Genomic DNA, 16,489 nt, shown 5'->3' with positions numbered 1-16,489 from the left:
CACACTCTCTGTGTCCCGGAGCATGAAAAGCTGAACGGACATGTTTGTCAGGCTAGGATTTACAGTGCTGAGTGTGTGGAGAACCGAGGTAGTCTGCGTGACGTATGCGAGATGAACTGAATCCCTGGACACCATGTCTGTAGGCAGGCACACTCCACAGTGAATCACACACATCACATCCACTCACACACATGCGTTTCCAGTGTCAGTGTACACATGTGTGTGCGTGGCATGTTTCTCAGAATGTACTCCAGGCTTAAGTACAGGGTAAAGGAACAGGGGAGGGGAAAAACTGCTGTAGGAATATGTTGTGGATCTTTGGTATTGTAGCTGATGAGGTTTTCGTTGTTCTTTTCCATTTTTTCGTGAAAAAACTGCATAGGCACACGTTAAAGACAATCTTCAACTTTTGAGAGACACATTATTTCTGCCTTAGGAAGCAGCTGCCACTGAGGACACCGCTTCCACACGTGTTTAACCCTTTTAGTCCCAAATCTGCTTCCCCCTTTCAAAGTCCCTGTCGCGTCGGGCGGAGACGAAGCTACCTCTCCGCTCCCCCAGCGACCTCACCTCCCGCCTCTTCCTTGGTATCCTCGCTGTTATAAGTTTTCTTCCTCTTTATAACAGTTCTTTTTAAGTTGTAGAACAGTTAGGTGCAGAAAAAGTTTCTTTGGTTTCGATTTGTCAATAAATACAAAAAGTCTCAAGTGTCCATTTCAATCATCCGTCCAGCCTTTGGCTTGCTTCTAGATCATGAAAACCTGTGTTTCTAGGGGAAGGGACTGCCCACTGGCTCGCAAGTCTCACTCTGTGTGTTTGTGTGTGGTCAGTCATGATGGAAAGATGGCAATGTGGCTTTGAAACAATGGCAATTCCGCTTAAACCAACGGCTTAGTCAGGCAGGAGTTCCTATATTTACATTTGATTTGTGAGTGGGGTTTAGTTTGGTCGTTAGTGAATTAATTCAGCCTTAAAGATACTGAATTGATGAGCCGGGGGTTTGCTTGTGGGAGCAACTGGACGCCCAGCCCCCTGGTCGGGAGCAGCCCTGTTTAGTTTCATAGGCTCCAGGAAGGTCTGCCCCTGCCAGGGGGTCAGGACGCCCAGCGCTCCCATCGTCAGGGGAGCCTGGTGGAGATGAAGCTGGCAGGCATCGTCTTTGAGATTGTCCTCTTTTTCAGTGATAAAGGCCCTGATTCGCCATACCAGTTCAGTCCCAGCATGCTCTCATTTTGTTCATTGGGGTCATGGGGTGTCAAACCAAAACGAATGTGTAATGAGACATGAAACATGAAACATGAGATGATTTGGCTTGGGATAGTTTGGAGTTGTTTCATGTCTGTGGCTGCATTTGGAGTGAGAGTGTAGTGTGCCCAACAACATCAAATGTTGGTTATTATCCTGTCTGCGAGTATATGTGTGGGGGTGTGAGTGTGTGTGTGTGTGTGTGTGTGTGTGTGTGTGTGTGTGTGTGTGTGTCTTTGTGTGAGTTCTTGCATGTGCGGGGGAGGATGCTGTGATGGGTGTTCTTCAACTGCTTCTTATAATTGGCGTCCTGAGTTATCTAAGGAGTGAAGAACGATCTGCATGGGGCAGCCCCAGTTCTATTGCAAATGAAATGTGCTTCAAGATTGTGCTCATGTAACTAAGCCGTCCACTAAAGCCGGGTGGGTCAGAACAGTTGTAGCGCTCGCTATGTTCTGTTCTAATTTAGTGTGCAGAAGTATGTCTGTGTCTGTGGATGTGGTTGTGTCCAAGGGCATAACTGTCTTAAATGATGCAAATTTGTGCTTGCAAACTTGCCAGTATCTGGCGCTGGGAAAATTGGAACAACCTTTCCATATCAAGGGGATAGCTTTAACCCTTTGTCAGCCATGTTACGTGCCGACAAATTAAACTACAGATGTACTGCAAGTAATCCAATTTCTAAGCCATGTATCCAATGTGTAATACATAGCAATATATGGATATCTGATGGAATAGACGTCTAGGTAGTTCCTACTGAATGTTTGTCCCGAATCTATATTTTCTCTCTTGATGTCTATGAAGGTTACAGATATCAATGTACATATATTATCGACTGATGTGAGTAAAAAAAATCATAACAGACCTAAACGTGAATGGAGATTCATCAAAGATGAATGATGATGCAGCCAACTTAAACGGATTTCATGTGAAGCTGCTTTGTGGCCATCTGACAAAAAAAACATGAATATGGATGACAACCAGCCCTTTGGTAAACAGGATCAGGCTGAGATGTTGAGAAATGTTTGAAATATTCAATCGTTTCTATTCTAATGCACTTATATATTTTGATGCAATCCTTTGCATGGCATAGATTCTGAGTGAAATGGGAATCCCTCTTTTAAAACACCAGTGTGGATCGTTATGGGGCTGGATGCATGTGAAGGTGATGTGCTTTTGTCATGGGTTGAAGAATCAGCTTGCTTTTTGCTACTGCGTGCCAGTGAACAGTCCCTCCCCTTTTCTCACCTTCTCCAAAAAGATTTTTTTTAAAAAGGTTGGTTTTGAGTGGTCCACCCGTCCCTGGCATACTGACCGTTACTCCCACCCGCACCGCCCCACCACCCCCACCCACCCCTCCACACACCCCTCCCTGCATCCCTCTAACCCTCCTCGGCACCACCCCCACCCCATCCCCAACCCCCACCCCCCCATCACGCTTTGGTACAAGTGCTGGAGGCGGAGGAGTGGCCGCCTGGACTCCCCTCATCCATCCATTTGTCCAGGCTGCGCCTCCGGGCGTTCATAAAGAAGTTGCTGACGGTGCTGAGCTCCAGCCCCAGCTGCTGAGAGATGGTCATCTGCATCTCCTTGGAGGGACGCTTGTTCTCCTTGAAGATGGCCAGCAGGGTGCGCCGCTGGAGGTCAGTAAAAACCAGGCGCGATTTCTTTGGTGTATTGCTCCTGTCCTTGCTTGGTTCTTGCTCTTTTCTTTTGCATGCTGGAGGAGGTTCGTGAGATTCACAAGAGGACAGGAAGAGAAACAAGGAAGACATAGAATTAGTTATTGTCAGAAACCACAACTTTGTAAAGATTTGTAGGCCTTTCTCTGCTTGCAAAGTGGAAATGACAGTACTATCATGTTTAGAGGCAGCTATGATGTAAAACCACAAAATCAAACACTGAAATGTCTGATCACAAGATATTGACTAAGGTATCACTTGATATCAAAGGCTTGGATCCATTGGAATGCACTCTTTGAGTTGATGGATGTCCAATACCTACGTTCCCAGCAATGTAGGCACTAGGTTACTCATATTACACTCCATGTTTCTGTGACACATAATGCCTCGCCTAACCAGCCAACTGGGTTTAAAATCACCTGTTTAACTCTGACAGATATTCTGGCCTTCTAACTTTCACTCTGGGTAAATATCGATATTTATGTGAATGCAATGGTTTACCTAAAGGCAAGGATTTTTTGCTGAACTGGTAAAGCATTGCAAACTGTTGTTCACAGTATCATTTGAGCTTTATACTCCTGGTGTGGTACTTTGGGGAATTCTAGGTGGCCTTTTACTGTAAGTATTTCATAAATTGAATTTATCAAACAGACATTCAGCACATGGACAGATGGCAAAGGCAGATAGAGTAGCTCATAGCCTGGGAACATTTCTCACTCAATCACCAGAAGCAACCCGTCACGCATGCATGCCAAGTCATGCAGATTCACCATGCACGGGCTAATGTTTGAGTATTACTGACTGGTAAAATAAAACCTACAACAAAAGAACATTCAATATCATTTACACAGCACTGTGCGCCAAAGTCTATCGAGATGTGATTCATCAGACACGAAGATATGGCCAGGGGAAGAACGTACAATGCATCCTGTTAGTGTATTCTTGTTTTTTTTGTTGCGTGGTGTGAGTGTGTGTGTGTGTGTGTGTGTGTGTGTGTGTGTGTGTGTGTGTGTGTGTGTGTGTGTGTGTGTGTGTGTGCGTGCGTGTGTGTGTGTGTGTGTGTGTGTGTGTGTGTGTGTGTGTGTGTGTGTGTGTGAGAGAGAGAGAGAGAGAGAGAGAGAGAGAGAGAGAGAGAGCAGCATAGGAGCGGGCTTAAGAATTTGATTTCATTACCTCTTTGAATTAAGTATGCACAACTGAAACCGCCCGAGATCGATAGAAATCGGGTTAAGTACTCAATTGAGTACAAAACTATTATGTAAGAGGAAACTGTCCGCTGCTGGGTGTAAATAAGCACACACTCTACTGCAGCTTTCGCCGCTGTCTGTGCACACAACTATGAGCCATATCAACCCAACCTCCGAGCATAAGGACTATTGGAGTGGTTTGACACTAGACTGTCTTTCAAACAGCGCAACTGAAGAGGCCAAGTTAGATCTGACCATCCCTGGGGTGTTCGTGTGCTTTTCTATTGCAGTCGACCTAAATCTTTGATGGAATGCAATGAATACCAGTGGTTCAACACTCAACATTCATAATTCATGTCCAGCAAAACACAAAACAAGCTCAGATGTATTTCTGCTGTCCATGGTGCTGAACCATTACATTTTCAAAGTGTGCGAATCGCCATTCGTTTCCACACGAATTAACAAGAACAAATAAGCGCCCAGAATATCGCTTAAATCAAGCTATTGGTCAAAGCACTGACCAATGCATGTGTATAAATTAATTAGTATACATTACAACATAATATAGCTTATACTGCATTTGAATTAAACATACTTGTCACTTACCGTGCCTAAAGGGTTGTTAAGCCATTTAATGTGGGTACGTAAACGTTTTTTTTTACATGTGTGAATGTTTTTTAAGGAATATGTAAATTAAGACAAATGCAGTTATTTTCCAAAAGGTGGCAGCATTCACTGTCTGATATGCCTACTTTGTAACAGGAGAGGTAAGCGCCATTCCAACAGCCTCTGAGTCTAAAGCCCTAGGAGACAAGTAGCCTACTAATACCTTACATTGATGTTCTAGATTTGCCATATCTTTTTCGGGGCAAAATTTTGTTAATCACGTGTTTGCCTATTGAATGCATACAATCCATAAAACAAATGAGATCGAGTTATCTTTAAAAAAATATGCCTATGTACTTCGAATTCCACTGAAGGAATGTTTCATTGTTACAAAATAGGCCGTAAAATTTACTTACTGTTATTGTTGTGTTTACTTTGGGGATTATCGACTTGGAAGTGTAAGCCTGCCAACACAAAATGCCTCGTTTAGGAGCTTGCATACTCATATGGTCGTAATTGGTCCACACTTAATGATTATAGGATAATCTATTATCATTATTATTTATTATGAAAAATGATTAAAAAAAAGGCCTAAATGAGAGATTGCATTTTTGGACGGTGAACTCTTGACATCAGAGTGGGCCTGAGGAGAAAAACAACTTGTGCCATAATGAAATTAATGTCCATCACCTGGCATTGTACTTACCGACGCCAAAAAGAAAAAAAGCCTTCCATTACGCTAAGAAAAGAGAGAGCACAAGAGACGGGCTATTGAGGGCGCCATCTCTTTTGTCAATTGACATACAAACAACAGTGATTTAATCACCTTTGGTCTTCATGGCAACGTTTGCAGTATGGCAAAAGTCTCCATTATAATGTTCAAAGGGATTTGGCGTTTTGGTGGTGGGAATGGGGTGCCAACTTTGGGGTTTTCCAAAGCGGTAAGGTTAAATCAATCTAATCGATACGAGAGGTTTCCTGGGTTTTCATCAAATGGATAAGAGCTCTCACTCACTCTCTCTCTCTTTCTCTCTCTCAGACACACACACACACACACACACACACACATTGATCTTTCTTCTCCGGCGAATGTAAATCAATGCACAGTGCGTCTCTAACCACACGGAGCCCAGAAAGTGCACCCCTGGTAGGGTCCGATGGAACCACACATCTAACCGCAAAGCTGTCAGTTTGCTCATATCTGACTTTGTTTGGTTTCGCCTTAAATTCCTGCTTCGAAAGACATCGCTTTTGTATATTTAATTAATTATTACATTATTTGACCTGTATTTTGTACAGGTAATGGATTTATTTTAAGAGATTTTTCTTAATTAACACAGATTCCATCCATAACACCTGTGTGTGGGCTACAATTACGATTTCCAAACACAAATTCTGCGTGGCAGCCCATAAAGTGGCAGGTGCACACTGAGCCCAGGTGGTGCTCAAGCCCTCTGACTGTAAGTGCCATTTTTCCAATACTGATTTAATATTTTAATTATATTTAGCCTTACTGTGCCTGACCACTGCATTTCAGTTCTAGCTCCGCGAGACCGCATGAGCCCCCTTCCCCCTCATTTGACTTCCCTTGCTTCATCAACCGAAGTCAACGCGCGCGAATAGAGAGCCCTGCGTCTCGTGACCTGTCTCCATTGGTAACAGCCATGTAACGACACTGTGCCCTAAGCCTCGGCATTGTCACTGGTGTAAAATAAAAAAAAAAACTATTAAAACATCTCGATGCAGCCTGCAATGGACAAGTATTCTAACTTAAACAATGAAATGTCAAGGAAATGTCCAGACTGATGCCCAGGGATATGGGTTATTAAAGGCATGTTATAGGCACACTCACAACATTAAACAAAAAACAAAGAAAGAAATGAATGAATGGTGTGCTACTGTACTGGTGACTTTATTTTATATTAATACGTGTCATAAATGTCATAAATGTGGAATGTTCTTTCATATTTGAATATTGTTCTCTATAATTACTACCTGTTGAGGAATGCTACAAAAAAATCTTCCCTGTTACAAGTGCTGAGGAGAGCTACTCCTCTCCTCTCTTCTCTTCTCCTCTCCTCTCCTCTCCTCTCCTCTCCTCTCCTCTCCTCTCCTCTCCTCTCCTCTCCTCTCCCCACCCAAAGCCTGACCCTCTCAATTTAACCAAAGCCCTGCTGAAGCAGACCCTGAGAAGCCGTGGAGGGCTGGAGGAGGGTGTGCCTCCTGCTCTAGAGGTTTTAATGTATTCACATAAACAAGCCTCTCACACGTCCCCTCACCCACCCGGCCTCTCTGAAATAATGATGTGTCATCCGTGGCTGCCTCGGAAGGGATAGAAGGGAGCAGGTGATAACATTACAGAAATTCCCCAGCCTTGAAGTCAAATAGGGTATTGACCATGGTCAAAAAATAGTTCTAAAGGCTGAATAGGAACTATCCTTTTAAAAACAGCTCACTCTACAAAAATCAATTCCACACATGAGTGCGTTGTCCGTTGTGTTCCTGGCGCCGTTTTCTAAAGACATTTTTAAAAGCTTAAAATCCACCCTTCTGAATTCCCATTCCCTATTCAACGCTCCTAATGATGTAAAAATGCTCTCTGAGTTCTATGCAGTTCTCTAATTCACTCGTGAATGAATGCACTGCAAGCAAAAGAATGTATGACATCAAATGTGTTTTTGGATTCTGCTTTGAAAGTTGGAACTGATACAGTTGTGATGTAGGGTGATTGAGGTTTGAGATCAATATTTCACCGCAAAACATGAGCTACAATGATGATTCATCTTGTTCGACAAAAATTCCTTGTGGAAACAGTCCAGACATTTTTCTAAAGCGCAGGTCAGGGCATCAGTCTGCCATAAATCCCTTCACTGTGGTTCCTTAGCCTTTCCTCTCTCTCTCTCCCCCACACACGCACACAAACACACACACACACACACACACACACACACACACAACACACACACACACACACACACACACACACACACACACACACCACACACACGCACACGCACACGCACACACACACACACATACACACACACACACACACACACACACACACACACAGCGATCTGATCTAGGACAGAGCTCATAAGGCCCTGTCGCTTCCGGGAGCTGAAGATATCTAAAACCGCTGTGCTTCATTATGGCCCAGTGTGTGAATAAATGCATCTGGGTAAATGCATTATGTCTGTGCGCTGGGGCACTTAGCTGTGTCATGCCCTGTGTGTGTGTGGACGTCTTTAATGTGAAGGCCCTGCCTGCGCACTTCCTGAATGCAAGGGAGGCTCCCACACAGAAATGAGTTTCTGAGATCAGCACGCCTCACAGCACGCTGGCCCTCTGTGTAACTGTCTCTGTGTCTCTATTTCTGTCTCTGTGTCTCTGTTTCTGTTTCTGTGTCTATGTGTATCTGTTTCTGTTTCTTGACTCTGTGTATGTGCATCTGTCTCTCTGTCTCTGTCTCTGTCTCTTTGTCTCTGTGTCTCTGCTTCTGTGTATCTGTCTCTGTGTTCGTGTCTCTGTGTACGTGTATCTGTCTATCTGTCTCTTTTTTGTCTGTGTCTGTCTCTGTCTCTGTCTCTGTGTCTCTGTGTCTCTGTGTCTGTCTCTCTGTCTCTCTGTATTTGTCTCGCTGTCTCTGTGTCTCTGTGTCTCTGTCTCTGTGGCTTGCTTTTTTAGCCACCCATCCAAGGCACACCATTTGCTTTGACAGCAGAACGACCATCACTTGATCTCCATCAAGGACTGCACAAAGGCAGTGTCTGTTTGCCTCGCACATAGAGAGAAGAGAAGCCTCTCTAATCAAATGGGCTGGGGGAGGGGCGGGTTGGCTGTGGGGATCACAGTTGAGCATATCCGTAACACTGACGATGATGACATCGGGAGTCCAAAGGTTTGTTGCCAAACACTCATCGTAGCCACGATATGGCCAATCAGAGAATTCATCGACTCAGTGATGTTGTCTTGTGCTGATTGCCTCAGTCAGTTAGTCAAACATTCGGAGTAAAAGATTAAATCATGGATCTGTTTTTCTGAGTTTTGACTATCCAGCAATGGGGGACATTCATGTGTAGAGATGCTGGAATCAAAATGTTTACAGACAAGTGGACAAACATTTTAAGTTTGTCAGGAAGAGGGTTATAGGTGGGGGTTTTTCTGATTGCAATGTTAACCTGAACGCCAATGTTAATCTTTATCTATGTAGTTAAGGTGAAACTAAAGTGAAAACAAAGGCCATGTTAGGCTAATCCACTTTTTCCATAAAATAACTACTCCAACCATTAGTGTCTACTTATTTAATCATTAAAATGACAAAAGAGAACAAGGGACACTATGGAGGGAATGTGAATGAGAAGGCACCACATTCCTCTCTCATACCTACACACAGTCGAAAAATCAAGCACTTACGCTGAGCTCCACTGAATAGCATGTGTTTGGCAGAATGCTTCTCTCTGTTTACTGATGACTGCAGAGCCATGAGCCAACGCTGGGCACCTCAGCGAGCCACAACCCCTCCTCTGAAGCCCCTCTGGCAGCACACAACACAACACCTCCCTCACCTACCATCTCATGGTGGGAATTGACAATGCTTTCAGATTTAACTAATGCCCCTTTAAATTAGTGTTCACTACAAGCGTGAGGTTCCTTATTTTAGTGTTCACTACAAGCGTGAGGTTCCTCATTTGAGTGTTCACTACAAGTGTGAGGTTCCTTATTTGAGTGTTCTCTACAAACGTGAGGTTCCTTATTTTAGTGTTTCCTACAAAGGTGATGTTGCATTAGCCTTTAGCACACATGTCATTACACGGGACAACCATTCCATTCACAACATGATTGCATGTTGTTGAAGGGGTTGCAGGGGTTGCAGGGGTATTTTGTACGTGATGGGTGATTGCTAAAGCCACCCAACAGAAATACTAATATGAACATGGCCAAAATCATTGTGCCTGTATATTACAAATGCCATCAGTCACAAGTTACATTCAGTGATCCCAATGCTTTCATCAGCCTCTCTTAAACCTCTTGGCACTCAGCACTGTTATAGTATTTATTGCAATTATAGACTGCAGTGCATTCTTCCTCCTGCAAATTAGCCTACTGGTTTATCATATTATAGTATGGCTTTAATACAACTGAAAGGGTCCTGTGTATACTTTTACCATGTTCATTCCCTCGTTCCTATGCCACGGCCACAGTGTCATATATTACATTAGCCTAATGCAGTCTGGACAGGAAATGGATTTGACAACAAAGCATTTGAGTGCCAAAATGAATCAGATGAGATCTACAAAAAAAATGAAGGAAACATTGGCTCTCACCCCTAAATAACTGCTTTCTGGTTGCATTGCTTTACAAACGCCATTCAGAAACCATAGTGATGGGTTTAAACACACTTGTAAAGAAGATATGTAAATTATACTTCTGGATTTTCTAGCATCTGGGGATTGAAGAAAACAGCAGGGAAGCCTAACTACAACCTTCTAAAATATCATGGCATCATCACCACAAGCTTAGCTGTTCCTGCACCGCCATGATGTCTCTTCAGGGGCAAGCTATGCCTAAATCTGGACGAAGGTCATTCGCCACATCTATTCCTTGGGTACTTTCCCTTAGCTCTTAGGCTACTGCTTGGCTTCTGATGAGTTACTGCGGTGTGTGCCCGTATCTGCACACAAATGATTAAAAGCGATCTGTCACTGCAAAGCGTATGAAGGTGGGGACAGGCAGGCCGACTCGGGTTTGCTGGAGTCGCCTCAGTGCTGGGAAGAGATCTCCACCGTCAGCTTTACTGGAAACAGGCGAGATCGGGTTCCAGATCAATGCGCGCTGGGTCCACACGTTTGTGTTATTGTTGCCAGCATTAATGCTCTTTTAATCTTCAAGAGATTATCGCTATCGATCCATCGCCATACAGCTTCACATATTTGTTTTAGAAAGTGACATAACTAGACGAATGAAAGACAGAACACTGCGGTTTCTGTCCTTTTAAATAAATTGTACGAATTTTGTAATTAAGAACAGCAACTTTTACCGTGAGCGCTATACTCTTCAACTATGAATCTTTTACAACACATTGACGTCGGGCTATTCAGGCTACAACGTATAAAATGACATATATGCCCTTGTAAAAATTATTTAACAGCTTGTCACAAACGAACAGATATATGACATTGTGCATTTATGCTACAGCGTTGAACTCGCACAACGGGTTCGAAATTCCATCATTAATATAATACGCTTCATTAATCCAAATGGACATTTGTTTTATTTTTGTTCTGATTGCATGAGGATATCTGACAGAGGGTTATCTTCTCTCATTTCTCCACAAATTGGTAAAGGAATTATCAACACAGACACGGGCTGCTACTGAAGCTCAACTTTTATTAGACTCGACGCGCGCGTGCATTTATTTAACTTCATTTGTTTGTGGCCAGTGAGAGCCATGATCTCAACCCTGGAGATTTCTATTCCAACAGCCCTGCTTCTTAATGCCGCTTGTCCCTTTTCATCATTTATTTAGTCAAGTTGTTTCTGTGCACTGTGAGTTGAATAACAATGATTTGGTGAAAATGAGTCCGCTACTTGATTTGAGGCACCCTGAGGTGGCAGTCCAGGCTGATTGCATGTCATGTGAGAGGAATGGGCTGGAGTCGAATGTCACGTTTGATTTGACTAAATTATTAGCACAAGGACAGGGCCATTTTCTCTGGCGAAACCATGCAGTGACAAGACACCTGCACCCTCCTCAGAAGAAATACGCCCGAACAAACCAATCGCCCGATAACTTAAATCATTGGCCCTATAGCACACACTGGTGCTATGTTTACATAACTCAGGAACGCATACATTAATGTATTCCGTGCAACACATAGACAACAATATAGACAATCGAATTGGTGATTTAAATGAATACAACACAATACTATGGCCAAAGATGACTACACAAATGCTGTTATTTAAATGCCTGGTGTGAAATATTTTCTCTTTCACTCGCCATAAAAGCTTACAAAAGCCCGGCGGCCCAACTTGCCATTTTGCCTAGTTAACCCAAGACAAGGTGACGTTTTGTGCTATCGCTGTGGGTCACGCCGAGATTTCTATCAATAATTCATCGAGGTTCTGCAGCTTCTGCTCTTCTTTTCAATTCCCCTGCCTCGCCGATCACATAATACCTTCCCCCAGTGCTCCGGCCGCACACTTTACCGCCATCTGTAAGCTCCCGATACTACAGGGAAATGCAAGGCAATGCTGCTTTCCCAAACCTGCTTTCACTAATATTGTGCTTCTAATAGCAAATTATCTGGCTGGTCCCCTTTCATCTTTTTAACATTATGTCAACCTTAATCCACTCAAATATTTTTACCCCTACCTAGGCATATTGACCTTCTAATATTATACACATTTTATAGGCCCTAATTTTGGGCAAATATGAAATGTGGTCCTGAATTGTAATTTGTTTAATGTGGATAAGCAAAACACTACTTTTCTGTTCACATCGGATGCACAGAATATATACATACCTGCACCTCCGCTATTCACCGGCCATGCCATTCTAATTTTACGCGCGTAAAAACCTCTTTTGAACGATATGCAACTAACACCCCTTATGGTAATCGTGAGTGGTGAAGCACTTGGCAGGGTAAATTACATGATTCCAGTAAGATCTCAATGAGCTACAGGCCCCAAATTGCAGAGCATTCAATTATAATTAGATAGGGTCCCATTAGAAAAGAAAAATATTTCAATTAAAAAATGTTGGAAGAAAATACCCATAGTGTTAATTATGTTGTAACAATTCACCAAGTCATACGAGAAGCAGCTTATTTTGACTTGTTATTTGTGTCGATAGTTTCTTGTATATTTGATGGCAATCATACACGATTAGGCTGTCAATAATTTGGAACAACAAATTCGTGTTCAATCAATATTAAAGAGTAATCAAGATTTAGCGTCGGGCCCTTTCTCCTCCTAGAACAAAAGAAGCGCGGTATTGATGGTTATAAATGTGATCGCTAGAGGGGGCAACAACCTTACAAGTATACATACGAGGGTTCCAACGTCGTCGCTCTTCTATTGGGATAAAAGCCCGAACAATCAACAGAATTCGCCAATTCTCTGTTTTCATCTCACCATCCCTCTCTTTCATTTTCCCCCACTCTCTCTAAGTCTCATTTTCTTAAACATATCTGAAACGCAGTCGTAATTCTTACAGACTTAATTCCACAAGCTCTTTTCAAGTTAAAACAAATCTGTATGTGACTTACAGTTAGTGGTTACAGGGGATACTGATCACAAGTTCCATATGCTTTTTTAAATTGAGCTTTTATCTGATTGAAAAGAGCCAAGCATGTGTTGTGTTTTGGATAGATTATATACACTCTAACAAAACATCCTTGGACCACTGAAATCTGTCAGAGACAGGAAAACAGAGGGGGAAAGTAGACAGATGAAATTTATATTTTGATGTGTAAATACCGTTTCAGTAGGTCTTTGTTAAATACCCTACATGAATAGGCATCACATCTGTTAAGTGTCAAACAAATTTAACCTCGTCAACAATGTATTCCTCGTCACTAAAAAAGTGCTCTCTGACGTATACATATACAAGGTACAAAAAATAATCCAAATGCAAGAGAGATTTACAATCTATTAAGCAACCACTTCTTTCAGGGGAGAAAATAGTTAATTCAACTGTCATTAATATTGATCGCAATTATTGACCATTAGCTGAAAACACTCTGAGTAAAAATACATTTCTCTCCACTGAAATGTTACTCGCTTCGTGAACTCTGTTTTAGTGATGAGGGGAATAAGCACGGCGCAGTCAGCGGCGGAAGAGGAATGTTTTTAAAGAAGATACCTTGTCTTACCTGCAAGCCGTAGGGCCGACATCCTCTGAAACTCGGGTTCCTGCAGCCATTTCCACATTCTCCGAAACGTTTCCCTTCCCGATTTAAGTTTACTCCAAGGTTTTGGGTTTCTTAAGAGGTCGGAAAGAGTGCCCTGCGAACGACACAGCACCCTCTGCGCGAAGATTGCCTGCGGGATGCTGTATCGCTTCAGTTCGGCTGTGATCCTTTGTGCCACTTCTTTGGTGTTTATTTCTTCCAGCTGCCCCGAGTTATTACCTTGTTGTCCAGAGGAGGAGGGCGGTCTGTCCCGGTTAGGAGCCAACACAGGCCCGTGGGATTGAGGGTGGCCCGGATGCCCTGTGTGGTGCATCCCGTTCAAATGTGGCATCATACCTGCTGTTGGGCCACCGAGGCCTCGAGAGAGATGTTGATCCCCTCTGGCCAGCATGGCAGTGTGGGCATCAAAGTTGGAGCTAAGCATCTTGTCATGCCCATGTGTACCATAGTTATGGAGGCTTTGTTGGGTGTTGTGTATGGAGCCCAAACCGTTACCTAGTGGACTGCTGGCCAAGGGGGATAAACTCTGACCCATCCCGGTCATGTCCTTATGATAGGGGCTATAGAGGTTGTTCATTGCTGGTAAACCCCTATCGTCCCGCATCAGCGTAAAACTCCCGCTTACGTTCCCAGAGAGACGCTGGTGGTGGTGATGATGATGGTGGTGGTGCGGATGGTGGAATTTGTCCGAAACCGTAGAAATGGGCGGTAAGGGTTGCAGTGGAGTTAACGTGGTGTAGGTGCCGCTCATCCCCATCCCGGGAGGGGATGTGTCGCACGGCATACTCATGGCGTGATGGAGCGGGAGAGACAATTCTGGTCGGTACTCTCCGGCTCCGTCCAAAATCGTTGCCATGCTGGACACCATCGCGGTCCGCGACGATGCCGCAGCCAGATCCTGATGTATCCGCAAGGAAGCCCCCGTGTTCCGATTGTGATGGGGGCTATGAGTGTTCATCAAATCCTGCTCATGGCTTATTCCACCATGCAGATTGCCAATGCTGTCCATTGTCATCTCTGGGTTCATGGCGTAAGCATCGAAATCCTTGGCCAGGCATCGATAGGCGTTGTAGGCAGTCTTCATTCAGTCCATTGATTTATTTAATGTTTTGTGCCAGGGATGGGTCGCTCCGTTTGTTTGTTTTCTAAGGCCTCTCGGGTTTTTTTTTATTAAAAAATTACCGATCTCTATCAGACGGGCCAGTGCTGATTCTCCCCATGTCCGAGCCCTCTCCTCCTCCTATGTCTACTGTTTGGGCAGCTGGAGCTGTCCAGGATGGGCTAGCTCTACGCTCACCCTACCCCACTGGAAAGGGCGTGGACTACGGGTTGACGAACACAGTCTTTGTCCAATTGTATTTCCTATTTTCTTCATAAGACCGCCTCATTTTGCTGTAACGACCAATCGGTTTTGACCGACTCTGAGGCCCCCAGGTTTGCAAGTGCGGTTGAGATTTATACGCAGCCCTTGCATCTGGATAAACGCTGGAAAGTATGAACGTCTTCGCAACTCCCACTAACCCTTTCATTCCCGGTCATCAGAGCAGTTCCTCACATTTTTATGTTTGCCACAATAACCTATGTAATGGCTCTTTCCGTGTTTCATGTGGTCAGCAGGTAAACAAAACAATAGGCCTATAGGCCTAATGGGCTCGGATAAATATTATTAGGGAACTAATTTAGCATAATTCACACCAATCTACATGTATTCTTATCAATACAATTAATACATATGCTCAAATATCACAAATGTGTCAATGTGAAGTCGGCTATGAATTATATGGTAATTATGACAATTCAATAAGACAGAATGCTGCGATGAGGTTAATTCATCATTATTCATAGATTTGCCGCAATTTTCTTTTTATTTCTACTTTTTCACTCACGTATAAAGTCAAACATTAATTCTTGGTGACACACCATTTAGGCAATCGTTCCAATTCTCTGATAGGTTTCTCCAGTTGCAAACATAGTTGTACAGCACAGTTTGAACTTTGAAACTTCTCATCAGACGCTGTCCCTGTTGGCTTATGTTGCTGTGATATGAGGCAGCGTGTTGTAGAGTAGGCCGAGTGACCTGCAAGTCGTTTTCTGTTCTACACAAACACACACACACACACACACACACACACCGACGGAAAAACGTTTTTTGAAAAAAAAAAAAAAAAAAACATGCTTGGAATCTGGAATTAGACGTCAGTATCCCACCACTGCAGCTGACACTCGTTCTTGTATACCTTCTTTATTTAGACAAGTTTATGTTTTTAAACTTAAGTTGCCAAGTCACAAGTGAGCTAATTCAACATGAATGTAAATTATGTAGGCTAATATTTGTATGTCCATTCTCCTTTTGTCGATCCGACATTTCAGTTAACATATATTGGCCCACTTTTCTAAACGCTCGGCACACGATACAAAGAAATAGTGTTAGTCACTTTGGGAATTAACTGTTTCAAAAGTAACAGATTTCCCGAATAGCGTGGTTCTGTCTAGCTTTTGGTGGCTATTTAGTTTGGAGGTGGCGCAGATGTTGCCTTTGTTTAAAGAGACGGTAATTAAGGACAGAGGGACAGAAGTCTGAAAAGGCTGACCTATTTTTCTTTTGATCAGCTGTCAGAGCAGGAGCAGGGGGTCCCTCACAGAGACGGTCGCTTCCAAAACTTTCAGCTGGCGACCCACCAGCTCACAAATTGGGGAGAGAGAACTGTACCTGACTGAAGGCTTTGTGTAGACAGACGAATGGCATAGTTGCAGATAATGTGACAGATCAACAAAAAAGTCTGACACCATCAGTGGCGTTTTTGTTTTCAATACCCCGCCAGGTCGCCCCCTAAATTGTAAAGATATTCTT

At 43.4% G+C, this 16,489-nt stretch overlaps 1 protein-coding gene across 1 annotated transcript; it reads right to left on the bottom strand.

Annotated features, from left to right (window-relative positions):
• Nucleotides 1-2,678: 2,678 nt before the first annotated feature.
• On the bottom strand, nucleotides 2,679-14,722 carry onecut2 (one cut homeobox 2; the record flags this gene model as incomplete). Its single annotated transcript, XM_080847208.1, has 2 exons — nucleotides 2,679-2,965; nucleotides 13,600-14,722. The coding sequence occupies 2 exons, from the start codon at nucleotides 14,720-14,722 to the stop codon at nucleotides 2,679-2,681; spliced, it is 1,410 nt and encodes a 469-aa protein (XP_080703334.1).
• Nucleotides 14,723-16,489: the final 1,767 nt, after the last annotated feature.

The sequence above is a fragment of the Sprattus sprattus genome, assembly GCF_963457725.1.
Source record: "Sprattus sprattus genome assembly, chromosome: 11".
In the NCBI taxonomy this organism is placed as follows: Eukaryota; Metazoa; Chordata; class Actinopteri; order Clupeiformes; family Clupeidae; genus Sprattus; species Sprattus sprattus.
The sequence above is the reverse complement of the archived record's forward strand: the minus strand, read 5'-3'. Positions and strand labels throughout refer to the sequence as shown.